This window comes from Heterodontus francisci, chromosome 24 (genome assembly GCF_036365525.1).
Source record: "Heterodontus francisci isolate sHetFra1 chromosome 24, sHetFra1.hap1, whole genome shotgun sequence".
NCBI classification, from domain to species: domain Eukaryota; kingdom Metazoa; phylum Chordata; class Chondrichthyes; order Heterodontiformes; family Heterodontidae; genus Heterodontus; species Heterodontus francisci.
In genome coordinates, this window is record NC_090394.1 from 21958326 (window position 1) to 21980977 (window position 22652).

The 22652-nt window shown below is 42.1% G+C and overlaps 1 protein-coding gene across 2 annotated transcripts in view; it reads left to right on the forward strand.

Moving 5' to 3' along the window:
* The window catches only part of brat1 (BRCA1-associated ATM activator 1), a 40589-nt gene that overhangs the window by 6327 nt on the left and 11610 nt on the right, over positions 1 to 22652 (forward strand). For both annotated transcript variants that reach the window (XM_068055754.1, XM_068055755.1), the window contains exons 3-11: positions 3066 to 3220; positions 5699 to 5846; positions 6965 to 7385; positions 9091 to 9210; positions 15961 to 16055; positions 19453 to 19571; positions 20454 to 20640; positions 21333 to 21406; positions 21627 to 21732. In XM_068055754.1, coding sequence (XP_067911855.1) covers positions 3066 to 3220; positions 5699 to 5846; positions 6965 to 7385; positions 9091 to 9210; positions 15961 to 16055; positions 19453 to 19571; positions 20454 to 20640; positions 21333 to 21406; positions 21627 to 21732 — 1425 coding nt within the window. The remainder of the gene's footprint in view (positions 1 to 3065; positions 3221 to 5698; positions 5847 to 6964; positions 7386 to 9090; positions 9211 to 15960; positions 16056 to 19452; positions 19572 to 20453; positions 20641 to 21332; positions 21407 to 21626; positions 21733 to 22652) is intronic.

Sequence of the window (22652 nt, forward strand, 5' to 3'; positions counted from 1 at the left end):
TCCTATAATTACAGCGCAACCAAGTGAAATTAAGGAAATGGAGTAATTACAGGAACAAGTTCTGGGAATATTTCCTGCATGTGTAGTTACACGAGCAATGGCTAAACAGGAGCAATTGTTGGAGGTAAAAGGGGCACCACAAATAGATAGCCAAGTATCTGAAACCTTATTTGGAGATTTAGATAATCCAAATGAGATATTTAACAGATCATCTATCATTGCAGCACTGCAAGCTGATCCAGAGATATACCGAATAGGACAGACGGCTCTGTCAGGAGCTGAGGTGAAAGGAGTTCCGGAAGGCTATTATATGGCAAACGGGGTTTTGCGGAGGAAATGGAGACCGCCTCATAGGCCTGCCGATGAAGACTGGACAGTTGTTGAACAAATAGTGGTACCACCTAAATATCACGAAGGATTAGTAAGGTTAGCACACGACATTCCTTTTGCAGGACATAGGGGAATTCGGAAGACCGAATCACGCATAAGCCAACATTATTACTGGCTGTGTCTTACAAAGGATGTGAGACAATTTTGTTGGACATGCCATACCTGTCAAATTTTGGGAAAACCACAACCTACCATAAAACCGACACCACTAGTTCCGATTGAGGAACCATTTAGCAGGGTATTGGTAGACTGTGTAGGACCCTTGCCGAAAACAAAAGCGGGGCATCAATACATATTTATTATCATGGATATGGCTACTCGATTTCCAGAGGCCATTCCTTTGAGGACAATTACTGCTAGAGTAGTAGTAGAAAAGTTAACCCAGTTCTTTATGAGATATGGGTTGCCACTTGAAATTCAATCAGATCAAGGTTCTAATTTCATGTCTAGGATATTTCAAGAAGTCATGGCAATTTGGGGATTAGACAGTAGAAATCTTCGGCATATCACCCACAGTCACAGGGAGCTTTAGAGAGATTGCACCAGACACTCAAAACGATGATTAGAACATACTGTCACGAATATCCACGTGACTGGGATAAAGGACTAGACTTTCTTTTATTCGCCACCAGAGACTCACCGAATGAGTCTACAGGCTTCAGTCCTTTTGAATTGGTTTACGGACATGAAGTAAGAGGTCCTCTAAAACTTATAAAGGACAGATTCTTGGAACAATTGAATGATTCCTCGTTACTAGACTATGTATCTGTGTTCTGGGAAAGACTCTCAAAAACTTGTGGTATGGCTCAGGAAAACCTTAAAGCATTCCAAGCCAATATGAAAAAATGGGCAGACAAGAATTCAAAAGCCTGTGATTTTCAACCAGGGGATGAAGTATTAGTGTCATTACCATTACAGGGAGAACCATTAAAAGCACAGTTCAGTAGCCCATACAGAATGATCAAAAGATGGGTAAGGTAGAATCCGAAGAAGGGTCACTGACCCGAAACGTTAACTCTGCTTCTCTTTTCACAGATGCTGCCAGACCTGCTGAGTGGTTCCAGCATTTCTTGTTTTTATTTAAGGTAGAATACTTGATTGACACCCTCGATCGCTGGAAGAAGAACTGGTTGTGTCACATCAGTGTGCTCAAGCAATATTACCGCAGGGAGAAGGATAAGCCAGTATAGGTATGTCAGGTAATCAGGACTGTTGGGAAGGAAAAGGATAATGAGGATGAGGCAGAAGCAGGCCTAGGAAATTTTCAGAATGAACCTGCAACTATCCGATTAACGAATACAGAATGGGGCGGAGGTGTTATGATCCTTTTTTTGGGGGAAATATGCGGTATGTCTTAAAGACAGCAAAGAATCAGTACTGCTTTAAGAACAAGCAAGCCTCAGGAGTTACCGAGAAGGGGCATTCTGGTTGCCGTTTGATACAACCATACAGAGTGGAAGAACCAGCCAGCTTCAAATGTGCATCATGAGTGCCTCGGATACAGCTTTCAGAGACCGAGAACAAGATACACAATGTTGCCATTGACTTTTGAAAATAGCTGCAAAACTGGCTTTTGCAGAGACAATTGACAGACACACACTGTTCTGCCAGCATGTACTGAAGGAAATAGGAGAGCTCTTCCTCTGTCTATTTAAACCATATTTATTATATTCTCAAAATCTTAAAGAGGTTTCAAGCCAGATTAATTTCTTAAAATAACCAATTACTTTAACTACTGAACTGTAATTGCTGTATTCATCACTGAAGAAGAACAACAACACTTCAACTGCTGAACTAGACTACTGACTTTCCACTGTTGAAGAGCCTTTTTTTCCCCATTGGACAAATGCTAAGACGTCACGCAACCTTGGACCATTTCTACATTAGGAAGATTCCACTTCGGCAAGAGCATAAATCTGCTAGGACTTTGTTTTCTTAAAAATATTGTTTATGTTTTAGTAGTGTTTAAGAATTTAATTTTCTCTAATAAACAGTTAATTTGTTGATCTAAAGATACCTGATTTGGTTCGCCTCATTTGGGAGATTAATAGATTGTTCAATTTGGCTGTGGTTTTCTTTAATTTGGAAAATTTAAAGTGATATGTTAGGCGATCTGTGGAGTGATAGGACTGAATTGACAGTGCTTTGCTCCCACCACAATCAGAATCATATATTTTGATTGGGGGCTTTGTCTTGAGCGGTCGTGTCCTAACAGATTTAAGGTAGAGTAGCTAAACCATAAGACTACGTCTTGAGCTCAATCCTCAGTCTGCGTTGAGTCAGCTGATTGCCGCTAGGATAATGCTAAAATTGGCCTCAGATAAATTTGTTGGGAAGAAGAAAACTGTTCAGAGTTCTGACTCCTGATCATTCTCCAATGATCCCTGCTGGAAAGTGCAGTTATGCATGTTGAGCGTGCACAGGATTGGTCTAGGTTAAGATACCCCGCTGACTAAATAGCAAGCTGACACTGTGAACATGACCTAGGCAGTCTGCCAGAGAACAGTCGTCCTTGAGACATAACATTTGCAAGGTGTCAGTGTTGTCAGCAGACGAGGGAAATATTGGCACAAGCAGTAAGTAAAGAAGCATTATAAACTGTAGTGATAAAATTAGATGTTAAATCTATGTAAGATTTTACTCACTTTTGCTTTTCTTTTCTGGGATCCCTTCAGAAACTGAACTGTATACTCTGCAGAAGAATCTATGTCTGCCAAATGTAATTGTAAATGTATCCAAGCAGACGGACCTTAATCCTAACATTTTGTCCTTCATTATGAGACTGACAGGACTATTTGCAGCCTCAGAAGACTATTTCTGTAAGTTGGAGGTAAGTAATTCGAAAATAATGAATTTTCAAGCTTTAAGTTTTTTGTTATATTAAAGAATTCCTTGCTTGTGATAATCAAGTATGATTGCTAAAGGGTGTACCACAGGGATCGGTGCTGGGACCCTTGTTGTTTGTAGTGTACCTTAATGATTTAGATGTGAATGTAGGAGGTATGATCAGTAAGTTCGCAGATAACACAAAAATTGGTGGTGTCGTAGATAGTGAGGAGGAAAGCCTTAGATTACAGGACGATATAGATGGGCTGGTAAGATGGGCAGAGCAGTGGCAAATGGAATTTAATCCTGAGAAGTGTGAGGTGATACATTTTGGGAGGACAAACAAGTCAAGGGAATATACAATGGATGGTAGGACCCTAGGAAGTACAGAGGGTCAGAGGGACCTTGGTGTACTTGTCCATAGATCACTGAAGGCAGCAGCACAGGTAGATAAGGTGGTTAGGAAGGTATATGGGATACTTGCCTTTTTAGCCGAGGCATAGAATATAAGAGCAGGGAGGTTATGATGGAGCTGTGTTAGACGCTAGTTAGGCCACAGCTGGAGTACTGTGTACAGTTCTGGTTGTCACACTATAGGAAGGATGTGATTGCACTGGAGAGGGTGCAGAGGAGATTCACTAGGATGCTGCCTGGGATGGAGCATTTCAGCTACTAAGAGAGACTGGATAGGCAAGGATTGTTTTCCTTAGAGCAGAGAAGGCTGAGGGGGGACCTGATTGAGGTATACAAAATTATGAGGGGCATAGATAGGGTAGATAGGAAGAAACTTTTTCTCTTAGCGGAGGGATCAATAACTAGGGGGCATAGATTTAAGGTAAGGGGAAGGAGGTTTAGAGGGGATTTGAGGAAAAAGTTTTTCACCCAGAGGTTGGTTGGAATCTAGAACACACTGCCTGAAGGGGTGGTAGAGGCAGGAACCCTCACAACATTTAAGAAGTATTTAGATGAGCAGTTAAAACGCCATAGCATGCAAGGCTACGGGCCAAGTGCTGGAAGATGGGATTAGAATAGATAGGCTTGATGGCCGGCACAGACATGATGGGCCGAAGAGCCTGTTTCTGTGCTGTATAACTCTATGACTATGATTCGCAGTTCCCATTATTAAAATGCTATGGTCAGAAAAAAATTCCTTTCTGTACAAATGAAAAGGAAGAAACTACAAGAAAATGCCGGAAATTCAAAATAAAAATGAAAAATGCTGGAGATACGCATATGTCAGCATCTGAAAAGACAGAATAACATTTTAGGTGTAGATCTATTTAGCACCGGGTGTGCATCTTAAAGCTCTTTTCCCCCTCTTTTCACATATTGCTAGACCAGCTGTATTTCCAGCATTTTCTATTTTAATTTTTTTTTAATACTTTGGACATTTTGAAGTGAATGAACACCCATATTTTATGTTGAAGTGCAATATGCGTAAAGCTATCTACCCTTGAGGTCATCCAAAACTCTACTGCCTGTGACCTAACTCGCAACAAGTCCCGTTCCCATCTCCCCTGTACTCACTAACCAACATTGGCTCCCAGTTAAGCAACATCTCAGTTTTAAAATTCTCATCCTTGTTTTCAAATCCCTCCATAGCTTTGACCCTCCCTATCTCTGTAATCTCCTACAGCCGTACAAACTTCCAAGGTGCCTGTGTTTTTTCAGTTTTTGTCTCTTGCACATCCCTGATTTTTAATCACTCCACCATTGGTGGCCGTGCCTTCAGGTGCCAAGGCCTCTAAACCTCTCTGCCTCTCTTACTCTCTTTCCTCCTTTTAAAGCACTCCTTTAAAATGTACTTTTTGACCAAGCTTTTGGTCATCTGCCCTAATATCTCCTTATGTGGCACAGTGTCAAATTTTGTTTGATAATGCTCCAGTGAAGCGCCTCACGCCGTTTTACTATGTTAACAGCACCACATAAATACAATAATATAGTAATAAAAGCAAAATACAAGTACATAAATACAAGTTGTTTTTGTATGATGGCACAACAGATTGGTAAATCAGCATGCCATGAATCAGGCATTGCATCAATGTCTTGAATGAGGTTTTTAATTTGACTAGAGCCACAAGTCATGGTAGTTTTCACTAATGTAGAACCTACTTTGTGCTCTGTTCACCTAATTTTCTACTCCTTTGTATTAACATAAAATTAAAGGAAGTTATGTTTGAATGGTATTCTCTCTGACTGGAATTTCTCGTACTTATGCCATTGTTTTTGTGGTGGTGGGGAAGGAAGAGATGCTATTTTCAGAAAAACTGCAGGATTTGGAAGTGATTTAGTCAGGTCCATAAGGTGACATGGTGATACCAGCACACAATTATAATTGTTCTCTTGGTGGTGAAGCCTTTTTTATAATTTGCTGAAGGAAAATGAAGTGGAGAGTGGGGGTTGGTCGATGGAATAATTGATTTTTGATTGTAGTTTCCTTGTCAAAAGTGATGCTACAATTTCATTGCTGTTGTTATTCCAGGATGATGGGATTATAAGCTGTCTTTTTGGGAATCCAGCAAACCTTGGGACAGAAGCATGGGAGGAAGCAACTGTACGGTGTGGATGGCTCTTGGGGATCCAAAATATGCTGCAACATGAGGCTGTGATTCAATTTCTCTGCAAATTTGGTAATCACTTAATCTTTCTTAAATCTATTTTTAGGCAAATATGCTTTCTGCCATGTGAAAATGAGTATGCTAAAATATGCACACATTTTCTGTTGTAAATATCTGTTGAGATTACTGAAAAATTTCAGCGATTGCACAGATGATATTGAAATTCTAAAACAGGAAAGATGTAAAGTAGTAATTCCTTGTGTTCTACCATTTTGTATATTAACAGATTGAGGAGACTGTGTCTGCATATTTTTGCCCACCTGTAACGTTCTATCTTCGCCACTTAGATTGTAAACTAAAGCTATCTTTTGTATCAGATGTTTCCATTAGATGCTTCTGAATTTTCACAAAGGCTAATTATTTGTGCTTTTGCCAGTAGCATTTCTAAAGTTTGGATCAGGCCTGTGTCATGTTTATTCCATGGAACTGCTTTAAAAAGTAGTTCTACAAAGGCTTACTTGGTAATTCTGTTCGATTTATCCCATTTTAAATTGGGGAATAGGTTCCACACCATTGGCAGCAGTAGATTAACAAAGCTTGTGCATGTGTTGTAATGTGAAAGTGCCACATTACAACTTTTATTTCTGGCTGTAGGTTTTTCCTTGAAGGTTGGAGAAGGTCCATGCAGGATGGCAAGAGGAAATTCACAGAATCACAGAATCATTACAGTGCAGAAGGAGGCCATTTGGCCCATCCTGTCTGCACCAGTTGTATTCCTCCACTATACAAGTGTACAGCACTCTTAGCTATCTAAAAGTAGGAAAAAGTGGTGGCTGCATTGGCACCTCTGCTTCGAATTACTGGACAAAACCACCGATTCAAGTTGATCTTAGTTCCTGTCAGGGCTGTAAAGTTTACCTCAGGTGTTTGTTCGTGCTGCTTCTGAATTTGGGAATACCACTAGTGACACTACTGTTAGGCAAATACGTCACTAAATTTTCTGCCCCATTCCATTTACACTGAAAGTTTTCAATACTAGTGAGATGTTACTCATAAATGTTCTTTGTATAAAATGATCAGTACTTTTAAGGTAAGCATTCTGTTTGGATTTCTACTTTGTCAGAAAAATGCTATATTGTCCTGTTTTTAATTTCAACAAAGAGTTACATTCTTTCTCTTTTTCCCAACAGACTGTATTGATGGGATTATACGGCTGCAAAAGGACCCAAGTATATTTGTAGCCTCAACAGCTGGTCAACTTTTGGCAAATATTTTGACTTTCTCTTTACAACGCTGTGAACTTGCTACTTTAGGAAATGGCAGCAAAATCCGACTAACTGACACAATTGATACAGTTACCACTTTGCATTCTACAAATTGGTCAGGTTCTGTCTGTGCAATTACTGGACACATTGAAGATTTCCTGAGGTCTGATATCACTTCCAACATTCAACAGGCACTGAAATTACTATCCAAAGTCTCTGGAACCAGCCATCCAGTTGCCTTACTATCATTGTGGCCTAAGATAGAAGGAAGTATAGAGTTACTTTTAAAGGGTAATCTTACTGGAATTGGTCAACCCTTGACAGAGTTTTTCTTGAATATTTCCAGGTAAGAGTGGAAGAACTATTTAATGTTAATTGAACACAAAATCAATCTGGTGGCATTGTGATTAGCAGGTTTGCTGCATTTTTCATCTACTGAAACTATCAGCTTGTATCTATATAGTGCCTTTAACATAGTAAAACATCCATTCATAGGAGCGTTATAAAACAAAATTTGACACCGAGCCACTTAGGATATATTAGGGCAGATGAGCAAAAGCTTGGTCAGAGGTTTTAAGGAGCATGTTAAAGGGGGAGAGAGAGGGAGAGAGGCATGGTAACTTTATTACACTTGCAATTGGGTTTTTTTTTAGATGGGAAAATTGTGGAAGTGAGTGTTTTATTCTAGAAAAAAACTGCCTAAACCTCTCCTGCCCTCTAAGGGTGTCTCCTTGGCGAATTATGAAGCAATATTGTTCCTTATGTCCTGCTGTGATGCCACTTGGAGGTACTTGCATCACTTTGAGTGTTCCTGTGGGAGGTTACAATTCTAGAGCATGAAATATAAAAAACACTAGCCAAGTAGTTGAGAAAGTTAACCAAAAGTGTCTTCAACTGCTGTCTAAATACAGTAATTTTATAAATCAACCCAAGAGAATGTGCTGTGGGAACATTTGAGAGTAGAAGTAATCGCCATCTCACTGTTTATTGCTAATATCTTAGAGTGGGAATGGGCACTTTAGCTGATCAACAGCCATGGCTCAGGTGGTAGCATTCTCAACTTTGAGTCTGAAGGTTGCAGGTCCAAGTCCCACTCTAGACACTTGCATACAAAACTGTAGGTTGACACTCCAGTGCAGTAACGAGGGAATGCAGTACTGTAGGAGGTGCCATCTTTCACATAAGAAGTGAAACCGAGGCCCCGTCTGCTTTCTCAAGTGGATGTAAATGATCCCATGGCTGTATTTTTGAAGAAAAACAAGGGAATTTCCCAAGTATCCTGGCCAATATTTATCCCTCATTCAACATCACTAAAACAGATTATCTGGTCATTATCACATTGTTGTTTGTGGGAGCTTGCTGTGTGCAAATTGGTCATTGCATTTCCTGTATTAGGAAAGTGACTACACTTCAAAAGTACTGCATGATTGTAAAGTGCTTTGGGAAGTCCTGAGGTTGTGAAAGGCGCTATATAGATGTAAGTCTTTTTTATTAACAATTTAACTTTTGATGGCAGCAGGTGGATGCATATAAAAGATGGGAGTAGCCTACATAAGAGAATAAACAAAGAGAAAATTGGTCACAGCCTTTACAACTTATAATCCTGTAAATATATATTAACATTGCTGTTAATTCTTATCACATTTCCAGAATGCAAAGTAAATGGAGTGTAGTTTCACAATCTTAACTTACCAAATGTTTAGTTTTGCTAAACAGTTTCAAAAAACTGAAACGCAATAGCATTTATTTCCTTGTACCCTGAGAGCATGTTTTGTCATTGTCAATTGTAACCCATGGGAGGTAGAAAAATGGCTAGTCAGACTTTCTACCCATGACAGTTGGCATTGGCAACATCCCTGGAGATGTCTGCAGCCTGGATGATCCCACATTTCTGATCAGGGATAATAAAATAGATACTGGTGGGAAAGTAGAAGAGGAGACCAAAATCTATGCCACCATGATTGGTAAAAGACTTTTTTGTGATATGTGTGATTTTTTGGGGGGAAAAATTGTGTGGAGTTAAAAAGGCTCGTTTTCATTTTATCCTGCAGAACACTCCCATGTGAGGTACTGGAGCCTAAGATCTGGGAATTACTAAGTCTCTTATTGCGGTCACTGAATCAGGCTGAAGCATTGACATTAGCTTCAGGAATCCTAAAGCTCAAGAATTGGTATGGAAGCCTGAATATTTACTTCTGTTAGAAATAAATATTATTGTAGAAGAAATAGGTCATGTACTTGATTAGTGAAAGTACGACATGGACTGACATGGGCTGTCACTACATATAGACCACGTTCCATTCTTGAACCCTGTAACCAGGGTGAAAAATTACTTGCTTATAAGTTGCATTGTCAACTTAATCTGATGCTTTGGCTTTTTTCCAAAAATAGTGCATCTGGTATATGAGTTAATATGGTTATTTTATTTAGAATACTGTAGGCTAGAAATTTGACACCCAATTTTTCAGCACTGTGGGTGCAGTTTCGTGTTCAAACTGGCGTCTGTGCTGCCCGCACGCAATTCTGGTGCGGACCATGCCGGATACCATTTTGGTAAAGGCCAAACAAGAGACGTCCTTTATCCACGTCAGAAGCAGGTGTTAACCAATTAACATATGCAAGTAAGAGCCTAATACCTGCTTCCCTTGCAACTGCTGATTGCCTCCTGGAAAGCCAACACGAAGCAGCACAGAATGGAAAAAATAGTTAGTACTCACCCTAACCACTGCTGCTGCTTGCCCCGAGATCTCTGACCTCCTTCCCTGACCCCAACCTCCTATCGCCCCTCTGACAGCACCCCCGACCCTCCCATCAATACTGCTATTACCAGTTGGACTTCTCCACAACCTTCCACAACCTTCACTACTTCTAGGCAGAAGATTTGATTTCTCTGCAAATTATTGAAATGGATACAAAAGCAAAATACTGCTGATGCTGGAAATCATCACTAAAAACAAAATGCTGGAAATACTCAGCAGGACAGGTAGTATATGTCGAGGGAAGAACAAAGTTAACATTTCAGGTTCATGACCTTTCATTATCCCTTTTGCCATTTAATCTCTCCTGCCTTCTACCCTATCACAGATTTTCCCCTTTGTTCTTTCCTCCCCGTTTCCTGCCTCTGTACTTGCTTAAAAAACTGTTAAATCTGTATCTTTTTCCAGTTCTGATGATAGGTCATCAATCTGAAACATTAACTTTGTTTCTCTCTCCATGAATGCTACCTGATCCGCTGTGAATTTCCAGCATTTTCTGGTTTTATTATTGAAATGAATAATTTATTTCAAAGGCTGACCTCCCATTTAACAAACTTCTCACAAAATATGTGAAGTTCAATAAAAACAATGGGCTGGGGGAAAAAAGCTTGATATTCATTTTATATTTTTACAACACGTTGAGAGTGTGGTGCTATATAAAAACGATATTCACTCATGCCAATGGTCTTTCAAAAGTCCAATCTTGAGTGGTATGGAACACGATTTTATGTCACTGTGGTCTCATTCTGAATTGGAGTAGAAAGTGCTTGGGGAGGACGACCAACAGAGTACAGAAAATCAGATGTTAAACCACCATATTTGAGAAGTAAGGGCCTATTTAGTAGCATCAGAAAAAGGAAAAATGTGATTCCAGCTTTTGAGAGAAGTTCTTTTTAACTTGATCTGATTTCCAACCAGTAGGCTATATCTGAGAGGAATATGTCCAAGAAGAAAACTGAGCTGCTTGTTTAAAAAGCACCAGAATCTTTTTTATGATTAACAGTAAGACCAGCAATTTGTAGAGTGTGCTCTGACTTCCTGTATGTACGCTCCCAGTATTGTACAAAACTGAATGGAAGATGCTAGGGACAAGCTGCATCTGGGAGTTTTGCTGCGTTAGAGTTATGTGCACAATGACACTATTGAATTTTGGGAGTTATAATCCATCAGTGTGACATGCACAAAGTGATTCCAGTGCATTTTGAGGGCTGGATTTTGTGCTGGAGCCGGGGCTCCCAGCACCAGACCAAAATCTTCTTGCACCCGCCTGGAGCGATCCTCCAGTGTTTATCAATCAAAGTTTCACGAGCCGAGATTCCCGTCCCTTTAAAGACGGGGATCCTACCTCCAAGAGCTGCCGGCCAATCAGAGGGCCGGCAGCTCAACAGTATTGGCATCACCACCGGGAGCGATGGCCACTTCTGCTACCACAGAGGCCTCGGACCCAGGTCCAGCACTGGAAGCCCGGACTAGCGGTAGGTAAGGCGGGGTCGACGGGGCCAGTCTGGAAGGCCCCGGCGAGGAAGGGCTGGGGGTAGTTTTGCAGACCAGGAGGAAAGGGATTCCGGGGGGTAAACTGTTTCCCGGTGGGTGTACTCAGTGGACCACAAATTGCCCACGAAGGGGGAGGGTTCCACCCTATCCACCCACCCCCCACAAAAGCCCGCAGGGAGGGGGCCTTATGTTACAAGGCATCCTCCCCGCTTGGAGGAGGCAAACCCCCCCCAGCCGCTGGTAAGATCCCAGCAGCAGCGGGAAGAAGCCCTTAATTGGCTGTTAATAAGCCACTTAAAAGCTTAAATTTGCTTCTGGGCAGGAAAGCTGTCATCAGCCAATGAAGTCTCATCACATCAGGTCAAACATTGGCAAGGAAACCTGCCTACTGCCCTCCCTCAGCTGATGAATCAGTACTGCTGAACTACTGCTGAACACGGAAGAAGCACTGTGGGTGGCAAGGGCACAGAATGTACTCTGGGTTACGGACTTCAATGTCCATCACCAAGAGTGGCTTGGTAGCAACATGACTGACCGAACTGGCCGAGTCCTAAAGGACATAGCTGCTAGTCTGGGATTGTGGTAGGTGGTGAGGGAACCAGCGGGAGGGAAAAATATACTTGACCTCGTCTTCACCAATCTGCCTGCCGCAGATGCATCTGTCCATGACAGTATTGGTAGGAGTGACCACCGCACAGTCCTTGTGGAGACAAAGCCCCACTTCACATTGAAGGTACCCTCTATTGTGTTGTGGCACTACCACTGTGCTAAATGGGATAGATTTCAAACAGAGCTAGCAATGCAAAACTGGGCGTCCATGAGGTGCTGTGGGCCATTAGCAGCAGCAGAATTGTACTCAACCGCAATTTGTAACCTCATGGCCCCACATATCCCCCACTCTGCCATGACCATCAAGCCAGGAGACGAAACCTGGTTCAATGAAGAGTGTAGGGGGGCATGCCAGGAGCAGCACCAGGCATAGCACAAAATGAGGTGTCAACCTGCTGACGCTACAAGCCAGGACTACTTGTGTGCCAAACTGCATAAGCAGCATGCGATAGACAAAGCTAAGCAATCCCTTAACCAATCTAAGCTCTGCAGTCCTGCCACATCCAGCCGTGAATGGTGGTGGGCAGTTAAACAACTAAATGGAGGAGGTGGCTCCATAAATATCCCCATCCTCAATGATGGGGAAGCCCAGCATATCAGTGCGAAAGATAAGGCTGAAGCATTTGCAACAACCTTCAGCCAAGTTGATGAAGTCCCCAGCACCACAGATGCCAGTCTTCAGCCAATTCGATTCACTCTGCGTGATCTCAAGAAACGACTGAAGGCACTGGATACTGCAAAGGCTATGCGCCCTGACAACATTCTGGCAATAGTACTGAAGACCTGTGCTGCAAAATTTGCCACACCTCTAGCCAAGCTGTTCCCGTACAGCTACAACACTGGTATTTACTCGGCAATGTGGAAAATTGCCCAGTTATGTCCTGTATACAAAAAGCAGGACAAGTCCAACCCCGCCAATTACCGCCCTATCAGTCTACTCTCAATCAGTAAAGTGATGGAAGGTGCTATCAAGCGGCACTTGCTTAGCAATAACCTGCTCAGTGATGCTCAGTTTGGCCACTCAGCTCCTGACCTCATTACAGCCTTGGTTCAAACATGGACAAAAGAGCTGAACTCCAGAGGTGAGGTGAGAGTGACTGCCCATGACATCAAGGCAGCATTTGACTGAGTATGGCATCAAGGAGCCCCAGCAAAACTCGAGTCAGTGGGAATCGGGGGAAAACTCTCCGCTGGTTGGAGACATACCTAGCACAAAGGAAGATGGTTATGGTTGTCATCTCAACTCCAGGACATCACTGCAGGAGTTCCTCAGGGTAGTGTCCTAGGCCCAACTACCTTCAGCTGCTTCATCAATGACTTTCCTTCAATCATAAGGTCAGGAGTGGGGATGTTCGCTGATGATTGCACAATGTTCAGCACAATTTGTGACTCCTCAGATACTGAAGCAGTCCGTGTAGAATGTAGCAAGACCGGGACAATATCCAGACTTAGGCTGATAAGTGGCAAGTAACATTCGCGCCACACAAGTGCCAGGCAATGACCATCTCCAACAAGAGAGAGTCTACCCATCTCCCCTTGACATTCAATGGCATTACCATCGCTGAATCCCCCATTATCAACATCCTGGGGGTTACCATTGACCAGAAACTAAACTGGAGTAGCCATATAAATACTGTGGCTATAAGACCAGGTCAGAGGCTAGGAATCCTGCAGCAATTAACTCACTTTCTGACTCCCCTGTCCACCATCTACAAAGCACAAGTCAGGAGTGCGATGGAATATTCTCCACATGCCTGGATGGGTGCAGCTCCAATAACACTCAAGAAGCTCAACACCATCAAGGACAAAGGAGCCCGCTTGATTGGCACACCATTTACAAACATTCACTCCCTCCACCACCAACGCACAGCGGCAGCAGTGTGTGCCATCTACAAGATGCACTGCAGCAACGTACCAAGGCTCCTTAGACAGCACCTTCCAAACCCGCGACCTCTACCACCTAGAAGGACAAGGGCAGCAAATGGTTGGGAACACCACCACCTGCAAGGTCCCTTCCAAGCTACACACCATCCTGACTTGGAACTATATCTCCGTTCCTTCACTGCTGCTGGGTCAAAATCCTGGGACTCGCTTCCTAACAGCACTGTGGGTGTACCTACCCCACATGGACTGCAGTGGTTCAAGAAGGCAGCTCACCACCACCTTCTCAAGGGCAATTAGGGATGGGCAATAAATGCTGGCCTAGCCAGCGTCGCCCACATCTCATAAATGAATTTTAAAAAAGCCCCTCCACCCCCCAACCACCCATTGTGATACTTCATGCCCACCTCCGACTCCGCCTTAGGGGCCACACAAAATCCCAGCCTGAGAGTCTGCTAACAGGTTGAGCATCTTTGTGCAGGGAAGGTCCAAAGAGGAGGTTGGGAAATGCAGCTGAGCTCCAATCTGAGCAGACCAGACATGTTTGGTGTTTTTGGAGTTGTTTTTAATGAACAATGAGTGACCTAATGGGTGAGATTAATGTTCTTTCTTCCCTCCCCCCGCAGAATTATTTTGTATATATGGTAGTTGAAGCTGGTGTGAGTAAGTAAATGGAGCATTGCAGTTGGTTCATTGTGTGGTCTCTACTGCTGCAGATTTGGTCCTCTGGAAAAAAAATTGAGTGTTTGAGTTGTGCTGGATCCTCATTCATGATTGATACATTTCCTGAATGTTAGCTTTTCATACATGCCTTTGTTTGAGTGAATCAGGAACGTGAGACTTTTTTAAATATTGTGGGCATATTTAATATACCACACTATACACTGAATATGTGATTAACAGTAAGACCGGCGATTTGAAGAGTGCAAAGCTGTTAATTATATAGAAAGATTTATGGAAATAATCTGAAGTTTATAAGATTAACGAGTGGTGCAGTATGTTTGAATACTGTTCTTTCGGGACCTGGATTTTATTTCAGCTTGGGAGAATAAGTTGAATATTTTCACTTTATGAAGGGTATTCAAGCACATTGCCAATCTAAGTTACCTCTGGTAAACAATTTAAGTTAATTTATTGTGTTCCTTATTTATATATTAAAATTATTCGTTTTTGAAAGGCTTAATAAATAACCTCAGCATTATTATCAAGTGGTGGCTGCTTCCACTCCTTGCAGGGATTTATTCCACTGAGGATGGCATTCTTACTTTAGAACTAAACCAGATATTTTATTTTAGCAAGCTAAACCAATCCACAATACCACAATATTATGTCTCCCATAAGCATGTGTAATCAAAATTTACTATCATTCACACGAAACGCATATGAACATAATATTCTGGAAGGTAAAAGGTCATATTGAGATTGTGGCAGTATCACACTAGTGCTGGGGTAACTCTTGAGGGAACATGGCTATAATAGGTGTATGTCCATTGTAGACAGTAATTTTTTTTGGCGGTAAATTCTATTGAAAGCAGCCTGCCTGAATAAAGCAAACAAAAACAGAAAATGTTGGAAATACTCAGCAAGTCAGGCAGCGTCTGTGGAGAAAAACATTGTCAACATTTCAGGTCAAACCATCAGTGCCTGAATAAAGATTTACACTTCACATATGATGATATCATAGTGTCTAACATGATCTGTGTTTTGTAATAGTGAAAAATAAGGATTCATTTGAACACCAATGGAGGCATTCTTATCCAAATTACATAATTTCTTTCTCCCACCAACTTTCAGGGTTTCTTTTTGTGCCCAAGCTGCCCCAAAAACAATGCCATGTTGTAAAGAAATCCCATCAGGAAAATACCTTTTTAATTGGTTCTAACCCACCTTTTGAAGAATTTGGAGATCAGTAGCTTAACATTAAATGAGACACTGTGAGAATCACAGAAATTGCCTCCCCAGGGCTGCATTGTTGTGGCCATCATTGTTATAAAAAAGATGTATTGCACTTAGAAGAATGAAGTTTGTTCAGTAAACATCAGGAACTTTTCAAGATTCCATGGAGCCTGTGTATATCTGTGGCATTGTGGAGACATTCTTTGTATGCTTGGATGGCAACAGTTATTTGGAGCCTTTACTTATTGGTTTCAGCAATTCCTTTGAATGTATTTTCTTGTGTAGTCCACAGCCACTGAGGATGCAGGCTATAACAGCATTGTTCCAACCACTGAATTACATCATTACTGTGACTTCTGTGCAACCTCAGGAGGATACAGGTACATTGTGTATATGATTATCCAACAATCCTCATAACCTAGCTAATATTGTCTCTGCTAAATTAATACATAAAGAGGAAAGGTATGATGGTGCTTGAAGTGATAACATTTTTAAGATGTGATCACTTGTGCAGGAGTTGTGAAAGGAATGCTTTGCGGGAAGAATGATTTTTATTATGTCTATAGTTATATAAATGTTACAATGTTGTAATTGGACCTTTCTGGGGTATAAATAGTATTTATTAAGTACAATATTTAGTAGCAACATTTGTAAGATATAGAGACCTGTAAAAGAATTGAGAGACAGAAAAATGATTCTGGCTTTTAGATCACTGAAAGGTCAGGATGATAAGGAAGTTAAATCTATATTTGGGAGATAGAGTGAAATGAGACACTTTTTTTAAAGTAAAGTGTTATAAAGAGGAGCCTTATGGTCGGCATAGAGCACTATGGCTGATGAATGAGCTGAAGAAGACGGAGGTTAATTGGAATCCTTTTCCTCTCCCGAATCGTTGTTTCCTCCCCCAACACACACACATACTTTTCATAGAAGATACTTGTAGTTCTATTAATCTTTCCTCTCATTGTAGAGGTGTGCCGTTTTGGTTTCCATTCACAGCAGATATTAGCCATTGGGCTTGTTCCAATTGCAAACAGATTGGTGTCCTTTCTAGTCTTGACCTTGACCAAACATCTAATGCAGAAATATTCCATGCAATCTGGTGGTCAATTTTTCTTTTTAAAAAAACTGGTTTAAAGAAGGAATCATGGTGTCTTCAATATCAATTTTCTTGCCTCAAACACCATCTGATACACATTTGTGATTGAAGAGAAGGTTGATCTGCAAAATTTACAACAGAGTATCTCTAACTGATTTCATCTGAAGAACTGCTTATTGGAACTCCTGATACAATAGTCCTGCTATTCACAGATCCACACGTTTGGAGTGGGGGAAGCAGTGGTGAGAAACCTGCAAGTTCAGGTTACCCGAATGTTCTCCTGTTTTTAGCTGCTGGAGGCTTTCGTGCCCGATAGACAGACAGCCTGATTGGCAGCCTACAGCAGAAGAATGCAGCAGAAGAGTATGTAGGTCTAGTGGTGTGATTAACATGGTGCTCGCGGGGTGGTATGGGCAGTGGTCAAGATGCTTGTTGCAAGGGGTAGAGTATGGTAATGGTGGGGTAGAGCATGGTCACGGAGGGCGAGATGGTAATTCTGGGTGATAGAGTGATGTCAATGAGCGAAATGGTCATCGCAAGGGGTAGAGTGTGCTCATTGCACAAGATAGTGGTCACAGTGGGGTTTGAGCGTGGCCAGGGGGTCTAGATGGTAGTAGCAGGGGGATATGAGCGTGGTCAGGAGGTCAAGATTGTGGTTGCAGGGGGATTTTACAGTGGTCAGGGGGTCAAGATGGTGGTTGCAGGGGGGTTTGAGATTGGTCAGGGAGGTTAGATTGTGGTCGCTGGGTGGGGGAGGTTTGAGCGTGGTCAGGATGTCCAGATATTAATCCAGAGGGGGAATGATCATGGTTTGGGAGGGTCCAGATGGTGGTTGCAGGGGATTTTTGAGCAAGGTCAGGGAGTTTAGATGGTGGTCGGGGGGTGGTGGGCGTGGGGGGAGGTTTGAGTGTGATCAGGAAGTCAAGATGGTGGTTGCAGGGGGATTTTAGGGTGGTCAGGGGCTCAAGATGGTGGTCGCGAAGGGTAGAGTGTAGTCGGGGGGGAGGTAGTGAGATGGTCAACACAGGTAGATCGAGCTTGCAAGGGCAAGAGGGTTGTTGCTGGGGATAGAACATGGTTGGAGTGAGACGGTAGTCAAGGGGAGAGGTGTTCGCAGGAATGCAGATCAAGCTCATTGCGGGGTAAGATGGTGGATCTGGAAAGGGGTCAGTAATCGCGGGGGTGGGAGTAAGAGAAAGATCAGGGGCTCAGAGATCATGAATATGGTGGGGGGGTGGGGTGTTGGTTGGTGGTGTCAGACAAATCATGAGGAGATTTACAGGCTAGCTTGTTGAACCAGAAGGAAACACTCCTCCCCCAGCCCACAAGCAGTGCAGTAAAGGCACTTAGCTTAAGAATCCTGCCCTGCTCTCCTTTTTTACCTGCCGAGTTTCCTGACACCAGGGAAACACGACTGACATTAGATTATAAATGGAAAGAATGTTAAAATGGAGACATGTGGCCACCTTTTAAAAGCTTTCATTGACCGACCCTCCTCTTGGGAGCAGATTGGTTGCCCGCATACATTAAAACCAGAAGTCGGCAGGTTCCAGCCGCATTGAGTTTAGGTTTGAAATTCTTACCCGACCCACACCCACTTGTTTTCGGGGACTAAACTTATCCCAATTACCTCAAATATCTCCTTGGAGGGAGAGTGTTTTTAAGCCTTACTTTGATAGGGAAAAGTACCTTGTATTTAAAGTGCTCATCCCTTCTTGCCTTTTCTTTTGAGGGTCAGGGCAACATTTTCTTAGAATTTCTTGGAAGTTTTAACTGTGGTTGTATGCCTCCTTTAAGAGATTAGGTAAGTAGTAAAGAGCCTATGGGCTGAATTTAACCAGCCCTCTGCGGATGGGCTGGGAGGCAGGGGTGCCGTAAAATGGTGAGGGAAGGCCGGGAGGTGGGTGGAGTGCCCATTGTCTTCCCACCACCATTCCATCTTGCCAGCGACGGGGATGGTGGTGGACGGCCCTCCTGCCCAGAGGCCAATTGAGCCGCTTAGATGGCCAACGAAGCCACTTCCCACTGCCATTGGCATTTTACCAGTGGCGGGTTAGCCCTCTGCCGCATGGGAAGACTGCCAGGTAAACCCTGGTGGCCTCCCAGCGGGCTTGGTGGAAGACCCCTATTCAGAGACACTTTTTCCCATGGAGGGGCCCTCCAACGATAGTAGCTGCCTCCGTGGCGGTGCCATCTGCCCTCACCAACACCAGCCCTGGTAGGGCTTGCCTGACTGGCCCGCCGCTCCCTGACCCCACAACTTACCTCGTTGGGAGGGCAGCTTCACTTCCAGGTGCAGTCCCAGCAGCAGCCACTGCTCCCGGTGGCGCTTCAGAGACTGCTGAGCTGCGATCTCTCTGATTGGCTGGCAGCTCCTGGGAGCGGGCGGCCGTCCTTCATAGGAATGGTTAAACCCGATGGGAACCAAATAGGTTTGGAGAGGCAGATAGTACTAGTTCTGTGGGAGGATCCAAACAGAAGTTGACTTTTTTGTTAAATTTTAAGTGTTGTAGTTATTCCATTAAATTGTGCCTTTCTGAATCTAGATGATTGTAATGTAAAACCGCTATTGCATACTACAAAACAATATTGATTCTCTCAGTACTGGATAACACATTTTGGTATTATCTGTATTTTAACACATACTAATACTGAGAGTACATTATATTTTACTACAGTCTTGCTGGATGCATCTTCAGACTATAGAGTCGATATTGAGCACTGTCTTTCCAGAAAATCAGCTTGTATCAATTTGTTCTGTCAGACACTTTCACATCTCTGGGACTTGTTACAAATGGTGAGTAGGTAAGGACATGTTAGAAATTATACTGCTGTCCTCTCAGCTATGAAATTTGAATCGTGAAGGCGAAAGTAAATAAAAGATGTTATGGGTACCAAAGGAAACCTTGCTGTATCCTTGGTTTTATACCTAGGAGCAGTTAATAAACAGTGGTTATTGGTTATCTTAATGTACAGAAAGTGCCCCTTTTCCTCTAGAGAAGCTTTCATGTGTTTGACTCCCAAGAAAGTTAGTTAGGCCACACTTAGAATATTGCGTGCAATTCTGGTCGCCACACTACCAGAAGGATGTGGAGGCTTTGGAGAGGGTACAGAGGAGGTTTACCAGGATGTTGCCTGGTCTGGAGGGCATTAGCTATGAGGAGAGGTTGGAAAAACTCGGATTGTTTTCACTGGAACGACGGAGGTGGAGGGGCGACATGATAGAGGTTTACAAAGTTATGAGCGGCATGGACAGAGTGGATAGCCAGAAGCTTTTTCCCAGGGTGGAGGAGTCAGTTACTAGGGGACATAGGTTTAAGGTGCGAGGGGCAAAGTTTAGAGGGGATGTGCGAGGCAAGTTTTTTACACAGAGGGTGGTGAGTGCCTGGAACTTGCTGCCAGGGGAGGTGCTGGAAGCAGATACGATAGCGACATTTAAGAGACATCTTGACAAATATATGAATAGGAAGGGAATAGAGGGATATGGGCCCCGGAAGTGCAGAAGGTGTTAGTTTCGGCAGGCATCAAGATCGGCGCAGGCTTGGAGGGCCGAATGGCCTGTTCCTGTGCTGTACTGTTCTTTGTTCTTTGAAAGTAAAGATGTTGAAGCTAAATATAAAATAATTTTATCATGCATCTTATTAAATCTAAAATTGTTGACTTTCTTTGTTTTATTCAGCCCTCTCAGACAATAGAGTTGCCCTACCAAGCTTTGACTAACTCGGTGCTTACAGTCTTACAGCTGTGCATTGGCACTGCTATTTCCACCACTTTAGCTGGTGTCAGTATTAGCAGACATCTGATTGGATGCGTCAAAGTTCAGAGAGCAGGAATAGATGTTCTTGGTGCAGTCACTCAGTGGGCAGGTATGAAACAAAACAAAGCAATAATAAAGCATTGAAGTATTCTCTGTCTCTGATATAACTATATCTGACTGTTTCAAGACCAAGAGTAGCTCATACTTCTTCCAGACAACACCTTGCAGAACTTAAGATACGGCACGTACCCCATGAACCAAGTAAAACAAATGCACTTGTCTCTCAGGAACTAAGGATTGCCAAATGTCTGTACACCGAAGCCTTAATAGCAGAGCAGTACTTAGTATGCAAGAAAATTAGTAAAAGTATTGGAAGCAGATTTTTGTTTAGGTCAGTAATATTTATCCAAGAATAAATAAACATCTTCAGTGATTCAAAATTTTACACTGTGCAGTTTAACAGTATTCTTGGTTAACACTCTGGGACTTTAGTTAATAAATCAAAGGGAACACCATAGAATTAAGTAAAATTTTGCCTTGGAGGCTTGATGGCTTAAAATCTAGAATTTTTTCAGAAGCAATTGTTTAGAATGGGGTGAGTAGCACTCCTATAGAAAATGCAGTATATATTTTTCCCTCCTGTCCTCAGATACTATTTCCTCTATAAACATATATGTGGATAATAGCAGCCGCCTGTCAGGATTTTTGAACATTGTCGTTGTATAGTTTTGAATTATAAAAATATTTACACCTATAACAAGACTGGTTTAATTTTATTGAAATTAATATTTTTTAACTTAGGGGGGATTAAGGAAGTAAACGATGCATTGAACCTTCTCCTTGATTATATCAGAAACCCAGATACAGACTGTACTGTGAGTATGATTTTTCATAATGTTTCAGTGCAATTCGCTGTTGTTTATGCACTTGATCCATAGTTGCATGCAGCTATGTGGACACAAAGGCAACTGAATGGGACGCAGTTCAAATCTTCGCATTCAGTGTACTGCTGAAAGTATATTTTGTACCACTTACACTTGAATCAAGTATCATATGTTAAAAACTCTGACAATTAATCAAATTTGTAACATTTAGGTTTTGAAGAAATCCCTCCAGGCTTTATTTCACTGGATGTTACATTGTACTGAAGTTGAAGACTCTCACAAACTTGAACCCAAGTTGCAAGAATTTTTACACGGAGGTAGGCAACAAATGTCGGCTGTCTGCTGTATCTATATTCTACACAACATATATTTAATGTTTTTGTCGATCCTACCATAGCTTTACTTCTAAATGTTGTAGTTTGTTTTTGATTACATGTATTTTCACAGACTAAGCTTATAATTCTTATTTATAGGCCATCACTGAAATACTAACTATACTTTTACGTGTTAATTTATGCACCAAAACAAAGTGCACAATATGTTAACTCCTACTGAATATGCGTATTAATTTCCTATACTTGGCCACCTTTCAATGTTTTATGGTAAACTAATTTTAAAACAATAGTAAAAATACAACAGAAGGACAATGTAATTTCTTTCAATTTTGTTCCTAGTGATATTTTTCATACCTAGTTTGATGCCTAGAGTTTGTAAAATGGGACTAACGGGATCCCTCAATGGTTTAGTGGGTAAATGCGCAGTGTGCTTCACTACTAAGCCGTACAGACGGAAGGTCCAAGATTTGATTCTTTGTCTTGAATTAACTGATGTGAGCCAAGGCAGTATTTGAGATGGTAAAACTGACCCAAGTATCCCTGGTCTAAGGTTCATGTCCCTATACAGTGATCCCTGCTAGAAAGTGCTTGTGTGGACATTGGGTGAGAAAAGGAAAAGACTTGACTACAGATGTGAACTAGCCTGGCTATTGACTAAGTGTGGAAGGGCTCCTGTCAGCTGGGGTCTGGTATCCCAACAACATTTAGCTTGAGGACAGGCGAGGAGAGAGTTGCTTTTAAAAAAGTTAAGGATAGAAAAGCAACTGATGATTATGCATTATATTTAATACTGTACATTAAGACCAAACTTATGTGAATTCATGGTTATGCTTTTGTTATAGCTCCCTGGCAAACTAGGTTTGCTTCTTTTGCAGTTTTCACAATACACACGAGCTAAGTTC